This window comes from Aotus nancymaae, unplaced genomic scaffold (genome assembly GCF_030222135.1).
Source record: "Aotus nancymaae isolate 86718 unplaced genomic scaffold, 86718_ANA_hifiasm-v0.15.2.pri h1tg000161l, whole genome shotgun sequence".
Classification (NCBI taxonomy): domain Eukaryota; kingdom Metazoa; phylum Chordata; class Mammalia; order Primates; family Aotidae; genus Aotus; species Aotus nancymaae.
Genome location: NW_026988576.1, coordinates 281,130 through 301,689, shown reverse-complemented (window position 1 = coordinate 301,689; position 20,560 = coordinate 281,130). Strand labels below are relative to the sequence as shown.

At 33.8% G+C, this 20,560-nt stretch overlaps 1 protein-coding gene across 1 annotated transcript in view; it reads left to right on the top strand.

Annotated features, from left to right (window-relative positions):
- The window catches only part of NALCN (sodium leak channel, non-selective), a gene marked incomplete at its 3' end in the record, with an annotated part of 335,842 nt that overhangs the window by 34,159 nt on the left and 281,123 nt on the right, over window positions 1-20,560 (top strand). The window contains exons 4-6 of the mRNA XM_064371774.1: window positions 3,815-3,898; window positions 5,443-5,582; window positions 5,672-5,800. Coding sequence (XP_064227844.1) covers window positions 3,815-3,898; window positions 5,443-5,582; window positions 5,672-5,800 — 353 coding nt within the window. The remainder of the gene's footprint in view (window positions 1-3,814; window positions 3,899-5,442; window positions 5,583-5,671; window positions 5,801-20,560) is intronic.

The following is a 20,560-nucleotide window of genomic DNA, read 5'->3' as shown; positions in this document are numbered from 1 at the left end:
TTAATATGAAAGTAATTTTGATTCCTACCAATTCAATTGTATTTACAATTTCAAGGTAATGTACAAAATATGTAAACTGTAACCCTATTTGCGTGGCATGTTTAGTTCTGCTTATGCAAGCTATTCTAATCCAGAAAGTCATAATCTCATAATCTCATCTGTGCTATTTCAGGGTTACAAAGGAGCCAGAAGGGAGTAACTTCTTTTTAGGAGCAATACAAATAGTTTCAGTGAATAGATGGATGGATGGATGCATTCATTAAGAAACATTAATTGCCTTCTTGCTGTATACATTGTAATTTACAGAGGCTCTTTGTCTACGACATGGTTCATGTGCCTATCTCATCATTCATTTAATATCTGCTATATGTCACCCACTGTACTAGGTGCTGGAAATAGAACCTTAAATTATCCCACTTAAAGTCTCAGGGTGTTACTCATCTTCAGAACACACAAACATTTACCATGAGGGGTAGACTTTGTTTTCTAATGTAACACAAGAGAATACATTCGGAGAAGATTTAAGTAGGAAACTCAGACTTCACCATCAGATCCAGTAAGTTGGAGAGACCAAATATAAATTCATGAAACAACCAATATGGATTACGAAAGAGTATTCTACGAGTAACACAATATGCACATTATTTATATACACGAACGGAGTTGTCAGTTGTTGCCTGATGCCTGAGTTAAGGTGGTCAGAGTAGCCTGTGTAGTCAGATCACTCTGGAAGAAAAGTTTGGCACAGACTTGACAGAATTTTTCAGGAAGATGGACAGCATGAAAAACAACGAACATTAAAAAGCCACAGATTTATTTTAAATGGAAAAACGCTGAGTGTTGCTGGCCTTTGTATCTTGGGTCTTTATAACTCTGCTTATGAAAGGCTTTTATGAATATTGAATGACTCTTGGAAACATGAGCCAAAAAATAATATGTAAAACTTATGCCCAGAGGATTATTTCCATATTTTACAGGAAAAGTAAAAAGAGGCCAATTGTGATTGACCACTGCATGCCATCTAGCATGTGGTGAGCTTGTTGGTGACACGTGAATGCCACTATATTTTTCTGAAAAGTCCAAGGCAGAAAACATTTCAAACAAAGCAATTAAATTACTTCCTATGAAAAAAAAGTTTTCTATTTTACATAGTAGAAGTTTGGCTAAGCCAGTTTTTATAACCGAGGTCATTTGAAATTAAAATGTTTGTATGCTTCTAATTTCTGATCACCACTGGTGCTTCTGAAATGATTTAAAATAATTCATTCTTTTATATTGTTTGAAATGTAGTGTGGGCCAGTTTTTCAACATTAATTTCTTTAGCAAACAAATCAGAAACAAAAATTCAGTCCCATTTGTTATTGATAGCTTTCTATTCTGAATTGGTGAGGGCCAAATTTTTAAGTTTAAATTTATTTTTGCCAACTGGAAAAGTGATTTTGTTAAAGGTAAAATGTCCAACTTTAAAAAATTTTTTGAAAAGCTATTTTTAAAAATTTAACATGCAAGCGTTAGCCCAAAAACATATCAGAATACATTATGAAAAGCATGTCCCTCCTCCACCTTTGGCTCCTGGCCACTTACTTGCCCACCTCCCTCCCCACAACACAAAGGGAAATATCACTGTTTATCCTCATTCGTTAACATTTTGAATAAACCTCAATGTAATAGTGAGCTTCCATTTTATTTTCCACTGAGTTTAATTCATTTCTAAAGCAAATTTTGAGCAATTAAAAAGAGGCTAATTGTAGTGCTACTACATATAACGTTTTTAATGACAAAAATGAAATAAAATAATAATACTGTTTCTAAAAAGTACCATATAAATTCATCCTATTTGGGTGCCTGTGTACTCAGTGATCTGTAATTACTCCTTTCCTGCCTAGCATTTACTCTTTAATTGCTCCAATTTTAACATAGTTCTCTGCTGAGTCCCATAAAATTTCAGTTTTCAGTTTTGAAATTCTTTGCATTTTGTTATTCTAAAGGCGTTTTTAAATTTCCATATTATTAAAACATACATTCTAATGTCAGAATAGATTCCTTATTCAAAAATGAAAGTGGTTCATCTTTATCTTTCTTTTGCATATGCAATCTCAATTAAAATTAGGGTCAATATATGTTTTCCTTGAAAATTAAGACAAGCCGCTGCTTCTTTAATTTTTTTCTTAGTCTTGAATTCTATTTTTATTGCACTGTGGTCCAGGAGAATAGTTGTTTTGATTTCAGTTCTTTTGCATTTTCTGAGAGGTGTTTTATGTCTGATTAAGTGCTGATTTTAGATTATGTGCTATATGACAATGATAAAAAATGTGTGTGTGTGTGTGTGTGTGTATATATATATGCATATATATACATACACATATATATAGTGAAAAGTTCTGTAGATGTCTGTCAGATCCATTTGACCCAGGGCTGAGTTTAGGTTCTGAAAATCTTTGTCCCCCCCGCACCATGATCTAATACTGTCAGGTGTTGAAATCTCCCATTATTATTGTGCAGAACTGTAAGTCTCTTTGAACATTTAGAAGAACTTGCTTTATAAATTTCGGTGTTCCTGTGTAAAGTGCGTATATATTTAGGATAGCTAGGTCTTTTTTTATTGTAATTTAAGTTTTGGGATACATGTGAAGAACATGCAAATTTATTACATAGATATACACATGCCATGGTGGTTTGCTGCACCAATCAACCTGTCATCTACATTAGGTATTTCTCCTAATGCTACCCCTCCCCAGCACCCCACCCCCCAACAGAGCCCCAGTGTGTGATGTTCTCCTCCCTGTGTCCATGTGTTCTCATTGTTCAACTTCCACTTATGATTGAGGACATGCGGTGTTTGATTTTCTGTTCCTGTGTTAGTTTGCTGACAATGATGGCTTCCAGCTTTTTCCATGTCCCTGCAAAGGACATGAACACATCTTTTTTATGGCTGCATAGTATTCCATGGTATACATGTGCCACATTTTCTTTATCCAGTCTAACATTGATGGGCATTTGGGTTGGCTCCAAGTATTTTCTATTGTGAATAGTGCTGTAATAAACACACGTGTGCTTGTGTCTTTATAGCAGAATGATTTACAATCCTTTGGATATATACCCAGCAATGGGATTCCTGGGTCAAATGATACTTCTGGTTCTAGATCCTTGAGAAATAGCCACATTGTCTTCCACAGTGGTTGAACTAATTTACACTCCCACCAACAGTGTAAGAGTGTTCCTATTTCTCCACATCCTCTCCAGCATCTGTTGTTTCCTGACTTTTTAATGATCACCATTCTAACTGGTGTAAGATGGTATGTCATTGTGGTTTTGATTTGCATTTCTCTAATGACCAGTGATGATGAGCTTTTTTTCTTCTTCACTTTTTTAATCAGCTTGAAGTGAACTGTTGTTTAATTTTCCTGCTGGTGGTGCTGGACCCAGCAGTTTTAAAGGCCTTCCTGTTGACCACAGAGTGCTCTTGGTTCTTGCAGGCAGGGAGCTGGTTTAGGACCTAGGTAGCATGATTGGAAGAATGGCTTCTAGTTCTTTAAGTGTTAGAATTTGTGTGGCTGAGAGAAGAAAATAGTGATATTTTCTCTTTGCATGAATTAAATATTTTCCATGCAAAGTTCTGCAGTTGCTTGTCTTTCATAAATTATTTTTCTTATAAGTTATACTACTTAAAATGCTAAACTTTTGAAAGTCTGTTCAAATATGATACAAAACTTGTGGATAGCTTTTATTGAATTAACATTTGACATTTTCCTCCACAGATTTTTCTTTAAAATATTTGTTTTGCCTAATGATGCCATGTAAAATTTATTTTTAGGGGGACAGTTCCTACGTGAAAGATCGATGGTGTGTTTTTGATGGATTTATGGTCTTTTGCCTTTGGGTTTCTTTGGTGCTACAGGTAATTAAATATTTTTTGAATTACAAGGGTTGTTCTCCAAAATGGGAACTATTTTGCATTAAAAGTCTAAATAGAAATATTTAGACTTTTAATGCAAAGTCTATTTAGTATATTTGATATATACTAAAGAGTATATATCAAATGTGATTGTGTAATTGCCTACAATATTATGTTTATTTTATTTTTTAACAGATGTGATTAATCTGTTTACTCTGACATATCTGAAATTTGAAAAATTATTTTTAATTGATACATAATACTTGTATGTGTTTATAGGGTAGAAAGTGATATTTGATGCCTGTATATAAGGCGTAATTATCAAATCTGCATAATTGGCATTTCTATTACCTCAAACATTTTATTGATAGAAAAGTCAATAGCTGTAATATCTTAATTATTATCAGTTACATTTGTGAATTATTTATCAATCAGAAATGGAAATCAGTACTATAGAAAACTATTACTTATTCATCAGATGTAAAATATATTCACTGAAATGAAGGAAACAATGTAGAGTCATAATTCGGTATTTGCAAACAAAAAATTGAACTTAAAAATTTTAAGTCTAGTCTTCACATATGTGGATAGGTATTAGCCAACATAAAAGACTATATTTCAAAAATTAAATGTTTTATTATAAGAGATGGGGAACATACATTAAAAAGGCTTACAGGAGAGATTTGATTGGAAAATAAGTAGAATTAATTTCCATGCATTTATTCAGATATGATTTCACCTTTTAATTCAACTAAATTTACTATATATTTTGATTTGATCTGTTTTTATTTGACTGTGGTAAAAATGTCTGACAGGAGATCTACTATTTTAACCAATTTTAAGTGCACAATGAATTATTGTTAACTATAGCTGCAATGTCGTACAGGTCTCTGGAGTTTATTCATCTATTCTTCATTTAAAAATTCAGAATTCAAAAGTTCACAGTCCATTCTGCCAACTCATCATAGTTTTGTTGATAAGCTTTCCATTCTTAATTTTATAAAGTTACCTCTCCCACAATTTAATTTCATCACTCATATAGTTTTTTAATCAGCTTTCTCAGGTTAAATTGTTTCTCATATTAATATGGTTTTTTCCATTTAATAACTATTGTGTGTTTGACAAACATTTCTAATTATTATTTTGCCTCTGTTAGTAAATAGTGCAATTCTTTTTTCATATGTTTAACCCTTTCTCCATTACTTTATTTTCTAGAGACTCAAAAGCCTCCACCGAAGAACATTATTAATGAGAAAGACAGCATACTTACTTTCTATTCTAAGTTGGAATTAAAAAAAAATTTTAATGAATGAGACAGGAAATGAACAAGATTAATGATATTCTCATTAGTTTATGTATTTGTTTCCGTTAGATAGCTATAGCTTCAAAATATACTCAAAAAGAAGTGGATTTTGGTGGAAAACAATGTAGGGCTAAATTCAGAGTAGAGGTGTACATCCTTACGCTGCTAATATCTGCATATTCCACTATGGTAAGCAATGCTAAGGGAAAATAACCACCTCATTTACCCATCTTGTAATTTGTAGGTGTTTGAAATTGCTGATATAGTTGATCAGATGTCACCTTGGGGCATGTTGCGGATTCCACGGCCACTAATTATGATCCGGGCATTCCGGATTTATTTCCGATTTGAACTGCCAAGGACCAGAATTACAAATATTTTAAAGTAAGCACTGCTTTACAATATGTTAAGAAGAAAAGTTTATGAAGTTTTTTGTAAGTTTTATATATTTTACCTCCTTTTCTTTTTTCTAGGCGATCAGGAGAACAGATATGGAGTGTTTCCATTTTCCTACTTTTCTTTCTACTTCTTTATGGAATTTTAGGAGTTCAAATGTTTGGAACATTTACTTATCACTGTGTAGTAAACGACACAAAACCAGGGTAAGTTTATGTATTAGCTGCATTTTAATCTAGTTGATTAACAAAGATATCTCTGTAATTTTAATGAAAATAACCTCTGTGTCAGATTTTGCAAACAGTGTTTATGTACTCTTCGTTCTATGTCTCTGCTTCCTCACCCTTGTTTTGTCCAATTTTTAAAGACAAGTATACAAAACAACGCAGATTGGAAAATGTAAGCTGGTGTGAAAGTAGATTAAGCAAATGCAAAGTGTACATTTAGAAACCTTTCTCAGTGTGGCAAAATGGGGAGTGTGCTAACGTAATAAACCTGAAGCTTCACTGAGGAAGCTTTTCATGATATTAGAGTGAATTACATGTTACGAAAAAAGCTCATTTTTATTATTATTAACTTTGGTCATCATTCCCTAAAATAGTTTCCTAAATGATTATAACATTGTTTCTAGAAAAAACACTACTATCTGTTGCATTTGTTTGTTGCAGGGATGGTGGGTAAGATAGAATGTATGTACTTTAATTACCTATTATGTGTTATGCAATAGGGCACCTGCCTCTTCTACTTGGCTGATCATTGTTAATATACAACTCAAGGGGTGTGATGGCAGGAGAGAGCAGAGTGGGATGTTGGCCCCTGGGTATTCCAGAAGTGTCCCATTAGGTGTTGGCTAGATACAGAGTTTACAGTTCTAAGCATGATCCAGAAGTGCAACAGATATGACTATGCCAGATTTCAGGGCAGCAGGGATTGGGGATAACACAATTGATTTTACACTTTGTATTCAGGTCTCTACGTAGCACTTATTCCTCATCTATCTATAAATGAAGAACTCATCCATAAACCACAGAAAAATCTTGATTCAAATCATAGTAGATTTAAAGCACTTTATTAAGTTTAAAAAGAGACTATAAGCAGCCATTCATCTTCGAAATATTTTTAATGTATCAATATCTACTTGCAAACCACTTGGGTATATAAGGATCATTGAGTTTAAAAATATTGAAAAGGTTATGTTGTGTTTTCTGCACTTGGAGCATTTTTTCATAAAGTCTATGTAATTGTATATATACAAAGTAGATAAACTACAAGTATGTGAATATCTCTGTGAGTATAGACATCATGACAAAGGTGGCTCAACTCCAACACTTTATTATGTGAGTTTGCATAAATTATTCAGGTTACTCCTCAGTGAAGTGGATTAATAACAGGACATACTTTCTAGAGGCATCAGGAAGAGTAAATGAGGGAATGAATGTAAAGGCAAGTGACCAGCACATAGTAAAGGCCCTCACTGTATGCTAGCTATCATTACTTTGTCATCATAAAGAGATAGATAAACACACTTATATGCTGAGGTGGTAGGTTTAAGTGTATCCTCCCAAAGAGAGTTAACATGGTTAAAAAAAACAGTAAGAGCAATAAAGAAGACCAAATTTTAAACTTGTAAGAATGTGACAGGAAAGCATCCATGACTAATTCATGGCTATGTTATTTTACTGACAAAGTGAATAAGTTAATTCTGAGTTTATTTCAAATTTATAATGGTCATTTAATTATTAGTCTCTCCCAGAAAGAAACTTAATCATTGAATTTCTAATTCATGCACAAACAGTATATTATGTAACTTTAATAATTACATAATGTACTAAAAACTGAAAGTGAATTTGTTTGCTGTTGCTCCACCACAAAGAATGTAAACTTCAAAAGGGTAGAGATTTTGTTTTCATGTGTTTTTGGACCAGGAGGCATATGCAAGTTTCTAAGAAAATATGAATGAATTCAGTAACTTCAAAAACATCAGTATAATTTCACTGCTTCAATGTTAAACAGTAAAGCATTTCCTATTAGTCAATTCCTTAATTAATTTAATTTTATTTTTATTTAGAAGGTATATGCATACATCTCATACCTACTTAGAAATTTACCTTAGGGGGCCAGTCTTGGTGGCTTACACCTGTAATCCCAGCACTTTGGGAGGCCGAGGCAGGTGGATCACCTGAGATCGGGAGCTCCACACCAGCCTGCCCAATATGGTGAGACCCCATCTCTACTAAAAATACAAACATTAGATGGGCGTGGTGACAGGCACCTGTAATCCCAGCTACTCAGGAGGCTGAGACAGGAGAATTGCTTGAACCTGGGAGGCAGAGGTTGCAGTGAGCTGAGATCACACCACTGTACTCCAGCCTGGACCACAGAGCAAGACTTCGTCTCAACAAAAAAAAAAGAAATTTACTTTAGATTCACATAAGTTGGGCAGATACCATGCTTTCTTTGATTATGTATAGTTTATGTTGAGTTAAAGACCTCATTTTTTATTTTTAGTATAATTTTTGTTTTTGCATAAGGTGAGTGAATACTCAAAAATATTTTTAAAAGAAAAATACTATTGTTACTAACCCCATTCCCACTCTCCATTATTATTGTTCAAAATACCCTTGCAAAATAACTTGTTGCTAATCATTTTCTGGACATATTATAATTTTCCCCTATTACTGAAATTATGTCTCTATTTTAACCACTTTATTGAGATTTTGGTGAATATAAAAATCTTTACATATTTATTGTATATGTCTTACTAGAACTATTTTCTTTTCTGTCAGAATTAAATCTAGAGAGTAAGTTATTGCATTTGTTATTCTACTTCCTGAAAATTATGTTCCTTCTCAAATTAATTTGTATGTTTCTTATGTGGTAGGGGTCAAGATGTAGTCTTAACTTAGTGGTTGGAGTGGACATTGGTATCTTAGGAGAAGCTCTCAGTATTTGCATTAAGTATGATGTGAACGGTAGGGTTTTCAAAGTGAGGAAGATACCTTTCATTCCTACAGTGCTAAGAGTTTTTCATCATTAATGTATGTTGAATTTTGTCCAGTGCTTTTCTCTTTTATTCTATGAATGCACTCTATTACATGATTGATTTTTTTAATAGAAACCAATCTTGCATTTCTAGTATATTGCTAATTTGGTCATATTGTATTCCTCTTCATTCCTCGTAAGATTTGATTTGCTAATGTTTTTGTTACAAATTATTGCATCTTTGTTCACAAGGAACATTATTTTTAAGTTTTTTAAAATCGAAATATCTTTACCAGGTTTTGAAATCAGAGTAATACTGTCCTCATAAAACAAGTGGAACATGTTTCCTTTATTTTTCAAAAGAGTTAATATAAGATTCACATTCTTTCTTTCTTAAATGTTTGATAGAATTCATGAGTGAAACTCAGGGCCTGAAATTTTCTTTGTGAGAACGTTTTTCATTACAAATTAAATGTATTCAACATATAGGGCTAAGGAGCTGTTATCTTTCCTGTTCTGTTAAGTTGGTAAATTTTGCTTTTCCAAGTCTTACCTATTTTTATAGATTGTCAATATTGCACAATGTTTATACGAATGCCCTCTGATTATCTTTTAAACATCTGTAGAATAGTGGTAATAAGCCACATTTTGTTCCTGACATTGATAATTTGTATTTTTCTCTCCATTTTTTGTCCTCTCAATTGTATTAATCTTTTCACACACACACAAGAATCTTTGCCCTAGTTAATTCTTCCTATTGTTAGTCTGTTTTTCATGTTGATTTTTTATCTTCATTATTTACTTATTTCTGCTTTTAGTTTTTGTTTTCTTTTTCATATTTCATAAAATGAAGGTGTTTAGACATCTTTTAACATTTTTCTTTTAAAATGCAATAACTTAAAAATATAATTTTCATCTAAGAAACTGTTTTAGCTGCATTTCCAAAATGTTGATATGTTGTATTTTTGTTATTATTCAATTTAAATATCTTCTAATATCATATGTGATTTCTCCTTTAACTCATACATTATTTAGAAGTATGTTTTTAGAAGAATTAGATTTTCTAAAAATGTTGTTTGTGTGCATAATTTTATCCTGTTGTGGTCAGACAGTAGTCCCTGTGAAATTTCAACCTTTTGAAATTCATTAGGAATCATTTTAAGGACTAGTATATGGTCTAAATTGGTGAAAATTTCATGTGAATTTGAAAACGTTGTGAACTCTGCAGTTTTTGAGTATAATACCTATAAATGTCACCAAAGTTCTCAATTGTATTAATCTTTTTGCACACGCACAAGGTGTTCTAGGCATTTCTATCCTTCTAGGTATTTGTTCTAGGTGTTTCTATCCTCGGTTTTTAAAATCAGGGTTGTTCTATTAATTGCTGAGAGAGCACTATGCAATTCTCTAAACATGACAAAAATTTCCAATCTCTCTTATTTTTCTCAGTTTTTGCTTTATATAATTTGCAACTCTAATTAGGTGCATAAAGTGTCATTGTGTCTTTCAGATGGGCTGACCTTTTTATCATGATGAATTTGAATTTTTTTCCTAATTAGCTTCTGGATGCTAGGGTACATGATGGGTCAAGAACATAACCTTTCAAATTTTTCAATAATGATAACTCTAAAATAATTTATAACTCTAAAATAATTTATTTTTATTTAATCATCTTTTATCTTATTAACCAATTGGTTTTTCTCCACAGTTACTTAAATGTACTTTAGACCATTCCTGGATTGACAATAAAAGGGACCACATGACAAATTCTCACTTAGTTTTCAAGTATGGGTTGCACAATCCTGAACCTAGCCTGGTGGTGATAAAATTAAGCCCACTGCTAAGAGTGTAAATGAAGAAGAATTTCATCAGTAAGAGAGTCTGGACCAACTGGTCAGATGCCCTAATCAGCAACTCTCATTCCACTGCCAAAACCTTGGAGAGTTTGTGTGTTTCTTAAATAAGTGAAGTGAATCAAGTGGTGCCTACTAAATGTATTTTGTCCTCTGCATCAGTGCCTGGCATACAGCATTAATGATAAGAAGCAACTAACTCCCATACACTATTTATTGGGACTGGAGGATGGTACAAATATTACAACTTTACAACAAATATTACAAATATTACAACTCCTTCAAAACACAGTTTGGCAGTTTTTGTTTAAAAAAAAAAAAAAAAAGTTGACCAGGCTGGGTGCAGTGGTGCATGCCTGTAATCGCAGCACTTTGGGATACTGAGATGGGAGAATCACTTGAGCCCAGGAGTTCAAGGCTAAAGTGAGCTATGATTGCATCACTGCATTCCAGCCTGGGTGATAGAATGAGACCCTGTCTCTCAGAAATGAAAAGGAAAGAAAGAAAAATGTTGAACAGGTACTTGCTATATCTCTTATTATTCCACTCTAGGTATTTAACCAAAAGAATAAAAATGTATGTTCATACAAAGATTTCCACATGAATGCCCACAGCAACTTTATTTCTAATACTCCAAACTGGTGGCAACCCAAATTTCCATCAGCAGATAGATATATAAACAAATGATAGTATATCCATATATTAAATATTATTTAATAATAAAAAATAATGAACTATTGATATATGTAGCATCTTGGATGAATCTCAAAATAATTATGATGACCGAATAAAGCCAGATGAAAAAAGATGACATATTCTATGATTCCATTTACATAAAACTCTAGAAAATGCAAACTTATCTTTAATAATAGAAAAGAAATCAGCAGTTGCCTAGTGATAAGGGTTGGTGTGGAAATAAAGGATTACAAAGAGGCATCAAGAAACCTTTGGGGCTTATAGATCTGTACATTGTCTCGACTGTGGTTCTGTACATGTGTCAAAACTGATCAAATTGCATGCTTTTGTATGTGCAGTTTATTTTATGTCAGTTACGCCTACTAAAACTGCTTAAGACATCTCAGTGTGAAGTAGAAATCTAATTTTTCATATGGTTAAGCAATTGTGCCGTCACTATTTATTGTGTACTATTACCCACTGAGTTCAGTTACACCTGTCTCATCCACTAATTCCCTGTCTATACGTGGATCTGTTACTATGGGGCTCTATTGTGCTTCGCTGGTCTATTTGACGATCTCCTTACCAATATCACACTCTGAAAGTCTTTCACATTATCATCTGGCTTTATGTATGGGGTCATATTTCCAGCTTTCAGCTTTACATGGGCTCAAGACCCTGTCTTCCGCCTCACGTGAGCGTTAAAACCCAAGCTCTTTAATACGGGTACCTAGCTCCCATTCATAAAACTAGTGTGTAACTCATGTTCCTTCTGTTCCTACTCGTTTACTACCTTCCTTCTTAGGTTTTGACATTTTGGAATGCATTTTTCTTTATTGTTAGCCCAAATGTGGTGTTTTAAATGCTATCTATTTGTTTTTAGTGGAAGGAGTTGAATTTGATATAGTCCATCTTGCCAGAACCAGGACTCACATTCATAGCTATTTTTTTTTTCCTATTTGTCTCTTAGATCCTTGAGGACATGTATGGGAAAGGAGAAGATAATATGTTATATTCATCTCATTACCCTTACTACCTAGTATCCTAACACAGAATAGATAATTAATAACTATTTATTGAAGGCATGGCTGACAACATATTATATTTAGACAGATAATATTAACATGATGACAAATTGATAAAGAAGATGAAATTTTAAAAACACAGAAAAAAGTAAGTTACTAAAAGCAGGGAAAGGAGAAATGGCTAAAAAATAGAAAAAGTTTCAAGCAGAAAGAGTCAGTGAATTAGTTCATATACAGAGTAGGAAAATTGAAGCAAGCAGTAAGGAAGGGATTTGACTGTGTGGGTGAGGGAAGAGACAAACGCATGGAAGGAAACCTGTAGGTAGTTTTTGTTTTTCTGTTTTTTTTTTTTTCTTTTTGGTGCATGTGGGCTGTAGAATATGCCTAGATTGTTCTATGAGTGAATATGAAAATGGAAAAAGATACTGTGTGGGTTGGAGACAATAGATATGGAGATGAAGAACATGGGAAATCTTCTGGATAAGAACGCAGCTGTGGTAACTGCGGTGGGTACAGGAGGCTGGCTTCAAATTACTGTTTTATTAAAACCAAGTCAGAATGTGAGAGTTGTAATACTTGCATTTACAAGTTTTATAATTCTCACATTCTGACTTGGTTTTAATAAACGCAGCTAGAAGATCAGGCATTATGCTGGTAAATCAAAGTTAATATTGGCACATGAATTATCACCGAAATTGAGAATAGGTACCCGAATGTCGGGAACTCGTGACCCTGGAGTTGCTTCAATAAGTATTCTTTGCTAGTTCCATGCTGTGTTCCATACCAAGAAAAGAATGATATTGAAAAAACGCTTTAAAACATAGCTTGTGATCTAAATATTAGCTCCAGCTCATTACTTTATCCTAAAAATAAAGTTCACCATGAAAAATTTCATAAATGTTGACAGAATGTTTAGTATCTGAGACATAGTTATTATGGTGAAATGTCTGTATTTTCTCTTTCCCTTATGTGTAAAATCTGCCTAGTGGTACACACACACACACACACACACACACACACACATTTTGTCTTCTTTTTACATGACTCTTTGTTTACTATCTGAGAAGAAAATGCCTATCTAGCCACAAGGTAGTAATGTTGCTCATAATCACAATTGTTACAGCTTTGATGATTCATTTCAGGAATCTGTCAATTGCATCTTTTTTTTTTTGACAGACTCTCACTCTGTCACCTAGGCTGGAGTGCAATGGTGCAATCTTAGCTCCCTGAAACCTCTGCCTCCCAGGTTCAAGCAATTCTCCTACCTCAGCCCCCCAAGTCGCTGGGACTACAGGCATGCACCACCATACCTGGCTAATTTTTTGTATTTTTAGTAGAGACAGGGTTTCACCATGTGGCCAGGCTGGTCTCAAACTTCTGACCCCAAGAGATCCACCTGCCTCAGCCTCCCAAAGTGCTGGGATTACAGGCCTGAGCCACTGCACCCAGCCTTATTTTTTTTTTTAAATTTTCGATTCAGTACTACTGCATTTTAAAGCCCCCACACATAAGCAGAAAAACTGTCAGCACCATTTTACCATTACTATTAGCCCAGACATAAATTTAATTTTACTCTTAGAGACACAAGAAATATCCAAACTCAAAATAAAACAGACATTTTTAATTGATTTTTTAAAAATTAACTTTTTTGTTTCCTTTTGTAGCCTCTAAACTGTGACTTTAAAAAAAGAAAAAAAAGGCTAGGCATGGTGGCTCATGCCTCTAATCCCAGCACTTAGGGAGGCCCAGGCAGGTGGATCACGAGGTCAGGAGTTTGAGACAAGTCTGGCCATTATGGTGAAATCCCATCTCTACTAAAAAATACAAAAATTAGCCAGGCGTGGTGACACACACCTGTAGTCCCAGCTACTCGGGAGGCTGAGGCAGGAGAATTGATGGAACCTGGGAGGCGGAGGTTGCAGTGAGCAGAGATCACACCACTGCACTCACGACAGAGCCAGACTCCAGCTCAAAAAAAAAAAAAAGAAAAAAGAAATTTGGAACAATAGGAATGAATCTAGGAGACACTATACTAAGTGAAATAAGCCAGGCACAGAAAGATATATACTGCATGATCTCACTCATATGTGGAATCCAAAGAAGTTAATTCGTTGAAGTAGAGAGGAGAATGGTGGTTACCAGGGGCTGTGGCGGGAAGGAGACGGGGGCACGAGGGAATGAGGAGTTACTGATCAAAGGGTGCAAAGTTTCAGCCAGGCAGAAGAAATTAAGTTTTGAGATACATTGCACAGCAGGCAGACAATGGTCAATAATAATGCCTTATATATTTCAACATAACTAAGAAAGTAAATTTCAAATGTATCATCACAAAAAATGTTAAGTGATATGATGGACATGTTCATTAGCCCGATTTAATCATTATATCTTGTATACATATATCAAAACATCACATCGTGCTCCATTAATGTAATACAATTATGATTTGTCAATTAAAAATAATATTGTTTTAAAAATTTACTATACACATCTGAGTCACATAGTAAGCTACGGTATGATGGCTGTGTTTTCAGCAATCGGTGTTGCCGGATACTGCCATGACCTCGTTCCTCTTAAACGTTTAAGAGGTTAAGAGAAATTGTTAACAATTGTTACAAGTGCTGTCTAATTGATTTGCATGAATTATAGCCTAATCATGACAGAGCTTTCAGACCAGAAACTTGCATATCTTGGGTTTCACACCTGACCTCTAGAACTGATTCTGTTTAATATGTGAGGCAAACAAAATAAATAAGAAGCAGCACAATACATGAAGTTTTGCTTTTAAATGACACTCAATTCTTGTAAGGCCCAATAGAAGGGAATCTTAGCTATGTCTTCAGTAGCAGTACTAGTAAAGCTTTAGATTCTTCTCTGATAATGAATGGTGACCTAAGGCAATTATGAAAAGAGTAATGAGATTTGACTAAGCAAAGCAGTTCATTTCCTAAAGAAAGCTGAGAAGAGCAATGGCCTGTAGCAGTAGCAGGTGTTGCAAAATACCAACTACGATGGCAGAAATCTCCCCAAAGCTGGAACAGGAATGTGTAAAAATGAGCTGGCAAGTTCAATAGAAAAGATGAAGACTTACCTGACACATTATCATTCCCGAGAAAGAAGGGAAATGTATTCATAGCTCAGTATCAAATAATGAAATCTTATTTCCAAGAGTGAGATAATGAGAAAAACTTTAAGGTAAGTAAATGTAACTATTAAATATATAAAAGTTTAATATAGAGAGAGCAGGATTTGAATAGGAACTCAAGAAAATATTTGCGATGGCTGGACCACTAACTTTAAGCCCAGAGGTAGGATGATCATATATTACAGATGCCCAGGACAACCTTGGTTTATCCCTGCTGTTTCAAAGTAATCCCTAACAGCCTCTTATTCTAAGGAATCTCAATATAGACAATACACTTTATGGTCACTTTGCCCAGGTAAAGTTTATGGAACTTTATGTTTTATAAATATCACCAAGAATTGAACTAGAGATAATATAAAGTTGGATTTTTGGCAGTTTGCTCTTGCTGGTCCAAATAAATTTTAAGTTTATTAAAAAAAATACATTAAAAATTATTAACTAAATTAAAATTTATTTGTCAATAATTCTTGACAAATAAAGGTACTTGGCAAATAAGTGAAGTATTGTCTTATAAATTTTGTTGACAAAGAGTTTTTTCATGGAATACTATGCAGACATGAGAAAGAATGTGACTGTGTTATTTGTAGCAATATGAATGAAGCTGGAGGCCATTTTCCGAAGCAAACTAACACAGGAACAGAAAACCAAATACCGCATGTTCTCACTTATGAATGAGAGCTAAACATGGAGTAATACAGACACAAAGAAGGGAAGAACAGACACTGGGGCCTGCTTGAGGGTGGAGGGTGGGAGGAAGGTGAGGACTGAAAAACTACCTATTGGGTACTATGCTTATTACCAGAGTGGCAAAACCATCTGTACCCCACACCCCCTCAACACACAGTTTACCTGTATAACAAACCTACACATGTAACCCTGAGCCTAAAATAAAAGCTAAAAAGAAAACACAAATAGAAACATACTGGGATGTAGAACATTAATTTTTAATATCTAAGGATCTTATCCAGGGACAGTTTTGTAAAGTATGTAAAATCATAATTGCCCCAAATTCATGCAATGGTCTAGGATGTCTTCTTGATTCATATGTATATGTTTATATTTTTGGAGTACATGTGACATTTTGATACATTCTTATAATGCATAATAATCAAATCAGGTCAATTGGCATATTTATCACCTGAAATATTTTTCTTAATACTGGGAACACTTGAACTATTCTCTACTAGCTATTTTGAAATATATAGTAGATTATTGTTTACTATATTGACCTTACTGATTTATCCAACACTGGTCTTACTCCTTTTATCTGACTGTATTTTTATACCGATTCAGTAACCTCTCTTTATCCAACCCTGCCCTTTACCCTTCCGCTTCTCTGGTAACCATGAATCCACCCTCTATCTTCATAAGATCCACTTACTTAGGGCCTAAATATGAGTAAGATCATATGATATTTGTCTTTCTGTGCTTGGCTTATTTCTTTTAACGCAATAACCTCCAATTCCATCCATGCTGCTGCAAATAACAGGATTTCTCTCAGTTTTATGGCTGAATAGTATTACATTGTGTGTGTGTGCATATATATATACCACATTTTCTTCATTCATCCAGTTGGTGGGCAGTTGGTTGCTTCCATATTTTGGCTATTTTGAATAGTGCTGCAGTCAACAAGTGAATGCAGCTATCTCTTCAATATATAGATTTCTTCCCTTTTGGATATACACCCAGGAGTGAAATTGCTGGATCATATGGTAGTTCCATGTTTAGATTTTTTCGGTCCATATTTTTTTTCACAGTGGCTGTCATAATTTCCATTCCCACCAACAGTGTATGAGGGTTTCTGTTTCTCTGCATCCTCACCAGCATTCATTCTCTCTAGAAACTGCACTCCAGAGCTGCTCCTATTTGGCCATCTTGGATCTGCCTCCTATTCTTCTTTATAAAAGCCATTTTAACTGGAGTGACATAAGATTTCACTCTAGTTTTTCTTTGCATTTCCCTGATGATTACTGATGTTAACTATTTTTATATACCTATTTGCCATTTGCATGTCTTTGAGAAATGTCTATTCAGATTTTTTGCCCATTTCTTAATCAGTTCATTAGATTTTTTCCCATTGAGTTATTTGAGTTTTTTATATATTCTAGCTATTAATCCCTGGTCAGTTGAATAGTTTGAAGATATTTTCCTTTATTCTGTGGGTTGTCACTTCAATTTGTTGATAGTTTCCTTTGCTGTGTAGAAGTTTTGAGCTTGATGTAATTCGGTTTATCTATTTTTGCTTTAGTGCCTGTGCTTTTCAGAGTTTGCCCCCAAAAAATATTTGCCCAGACCAGTGTGCTGAAGCATTTACCTAATGTTTTCTTCTAGGAGTTTTATGGATTCAGTTCTTAGATTTAAGTCTTTAATTCTTTTTTATTTGATTTTATATGATGAGAGGTAGGAACATAATTTCATTCTTCTGCATATGGATATCTAGTTTGCCCAGCACCGTTTGTTGAAGAGACTGTCCTTTCCCTAATGTTCTGGACACCTTTGTCAAGAATGAATTGGCTGTAAAAGCATGTATTTATTTCTGGGTTCTCTGTTTTGTTCCATTGGGATATTTTCTCGTTTTTGCCAGTACCATGGTGATTTGATTGCTATAGCTTTGTAGTATATTTTGAAGTCAGTTAGTGTATGCCTCCAGCTTTGTTCTTTTTGCACAGGATTGCTTTGGCTATTCAGAATCTTTTGTATTTTAATATACATTTTAGGATTTTTTTAAATATTCCTATGAAGAATGTCATTGGTATTTTGATAGAGATTGCATTGAAACTGTAGATTGCTTGAGGTAGTGTTGGCATTTTAACAGTATTAATTCTTCCAATTCATGAGCATAGAATATCTTTCCATTTTTTTGTGTCTACTTCAATTTTTTTCATCAGAGTGTTACAGTTTTTATTGTAGAGATCTTTCACTTCTTTAGTTACAATTATTCCTGGGCATCTTTAAATTCTTTATAAATACTGTAAGTGGAATTGCTTTGTTGATTTATTTTTCAGATTGTTCACTGTTGTTGTATATAAATGCTATTGATTTTTATATGTTGGTTTTGTATCCTGCAATTTACTGATTTGCTGATCATTTCTAACAGTTCATGGTGGAGTCTTTAGGGTTTTCTAAATATAAGATCATGCGGTCTGCAAATGAGGATAATTTTATTTTTTCCTTTCCAATTTAGATGCTGTTTATTTCTTTCTTTTATCTGATTGCTCTAGCTAGAACTTCCAGTAGTATGCTGAATAAATGTGATGAAAATGGGCATTCTGATCTCGTTCCAGATCTTAGGAGAGAGGCTTTCAATTTTTCCCCCTTTGGTATGATGTTAGCTATGGGTTTGTCAAATATGGTCTTTATTGTTTTGAGGTATATTTGTTTTATATGCAATTTTTTGAGTGTTTTGATAATAAAGAGATGTTGAATTTTACCAAATGCTCTTTCTGCATCTATTGAAATAATCACATGTTTTTTGTTCCTGGTTTGTTTATGTAATGTATCATGTTTATTGACTTACATATGTTAAGCCAACCTTGCATTTCTGGGAGGTGAGATAGTATGTCCAGATTGTAAGTGAGAGACAGGATTTGAACTCAAGTCTAACTTCTAAGCCCATGTATGTGGTTTCATCATTTGAGCAACTTCTGTACTTTAATTCTACATTCATAAACCTATATACAATAGAGATCCACATCCATATGTATAAACTCTTTATAATATATGTAGAATAATTTCTACATGAAAGTTTTTATTAAATCTGGTTTCTATATCTATGTATATGTTATGTTTCATAGTATTCAATTTTATCTAAATCTATAAATTAGTGGTATGTTTTATATATTTTAGTACTATTTATCTCTTTTAAAATTGTTCTGCTCATTGATCTTCAGGATGTGAATGACCTGAGCTGCCAGTAAAATCAGCCTTTCATATGATAATATTTTTAAAGTAAATATAAGAATATAGTTCAGAATAAATTGAACTTTCATATGAAAATTAATACCAGCATGATTTTTACCAGAATAGCAAAAACATTTGTGAGTCTTCAGTATACAAAAAGAAAACTGTGCAGTTTGAAAGGGCGTCTAAAAAAAATCGAGTTATTTATTTTGATCACTATTTAATATTATGTTTACTTTCCAAAAAAAGATAATGTAATATTATAGGCTATAAATTCTTATTATTAGTGGTAAATAACTTTTATTTAACAATTGATGTATGTTATTTTCTCATTTAATGCTTATAATAACCTGATAAGTTATGTTCCATTTTTATAATGTAAATTACAGCCAAGGAAATTGAAGCTCAGTAAAGTTAGATAAAATGGCCAAGATGAAACAGCTTTGTAAGTATCAGAAGCAAGACTAGACTCATTCTTCACACTGCTTTCTATGCTTTCAGTTGTAACTTGCTCACTGTATGAGATAATCTTCCTTCAACATGTGTATCCAAAATGTTTAAGTAAAATATTTAGTTTTCCTTTGGTTACAAGGAGCACATACTTAGAAGATGAGTTCTCTATCCAGTCTATCACTGATGGACATTTGGGTTGGTTCCATGTCTTTGCTATTGTGAATAGTGCCACCATATACATACATGTGCATATGTCTTTAAAATAGAATGATTTATAATCCTTTGGGTATATGCCCAGTAATGGGATTGGTGGGTCAAATGGTATTTCTAGTTCTACATCCTTGAGGAACTGCCACAATATCTTCCACAATGGTTCAGCTAATTTACACTCCCACCAACAGTGTAAAAGTGTTTCTGTTTCTTCACATCCTCTCCAGCATCTGTTGTCTCCTGACTTTTTAATGATTGCCATTCTAACTGACATGAGATTGTATCTCATTGTGGTTTTGATTTGCATTTCTCTAATGACCAGTGATGATGAGCTTTTTTTCATATGTTTGTTGGCACGTGTATAACTATGTAACAAACCTGCACGTTCTGCACATGTACACCAGAACTTAAAGTATAATTAGAAAAAAAGAAGCAGCAGCAAGTTCTCAATGTGGCACATGAGTAAGTGGTTAGTTACGATTGCTTATTTTAAGGCTCAATTCTAAAAGCATGCCCTGGAACTTCTGAACATCCTCTGTGAATGTGGAATGAGGATCCCTACCTGTTCGGTCCCTCGCAAATCATGTTTACTGTAGTTGCCTCCATAGAATCGATATTTAGTATGACTTTTGTATCTCAGGTTCCACCCAAACAGCTTGCTTTTCCCTATGACAGAAACCATAATAGAATATGCATAATAAGCATGCATAACTACAGCAGCACCAC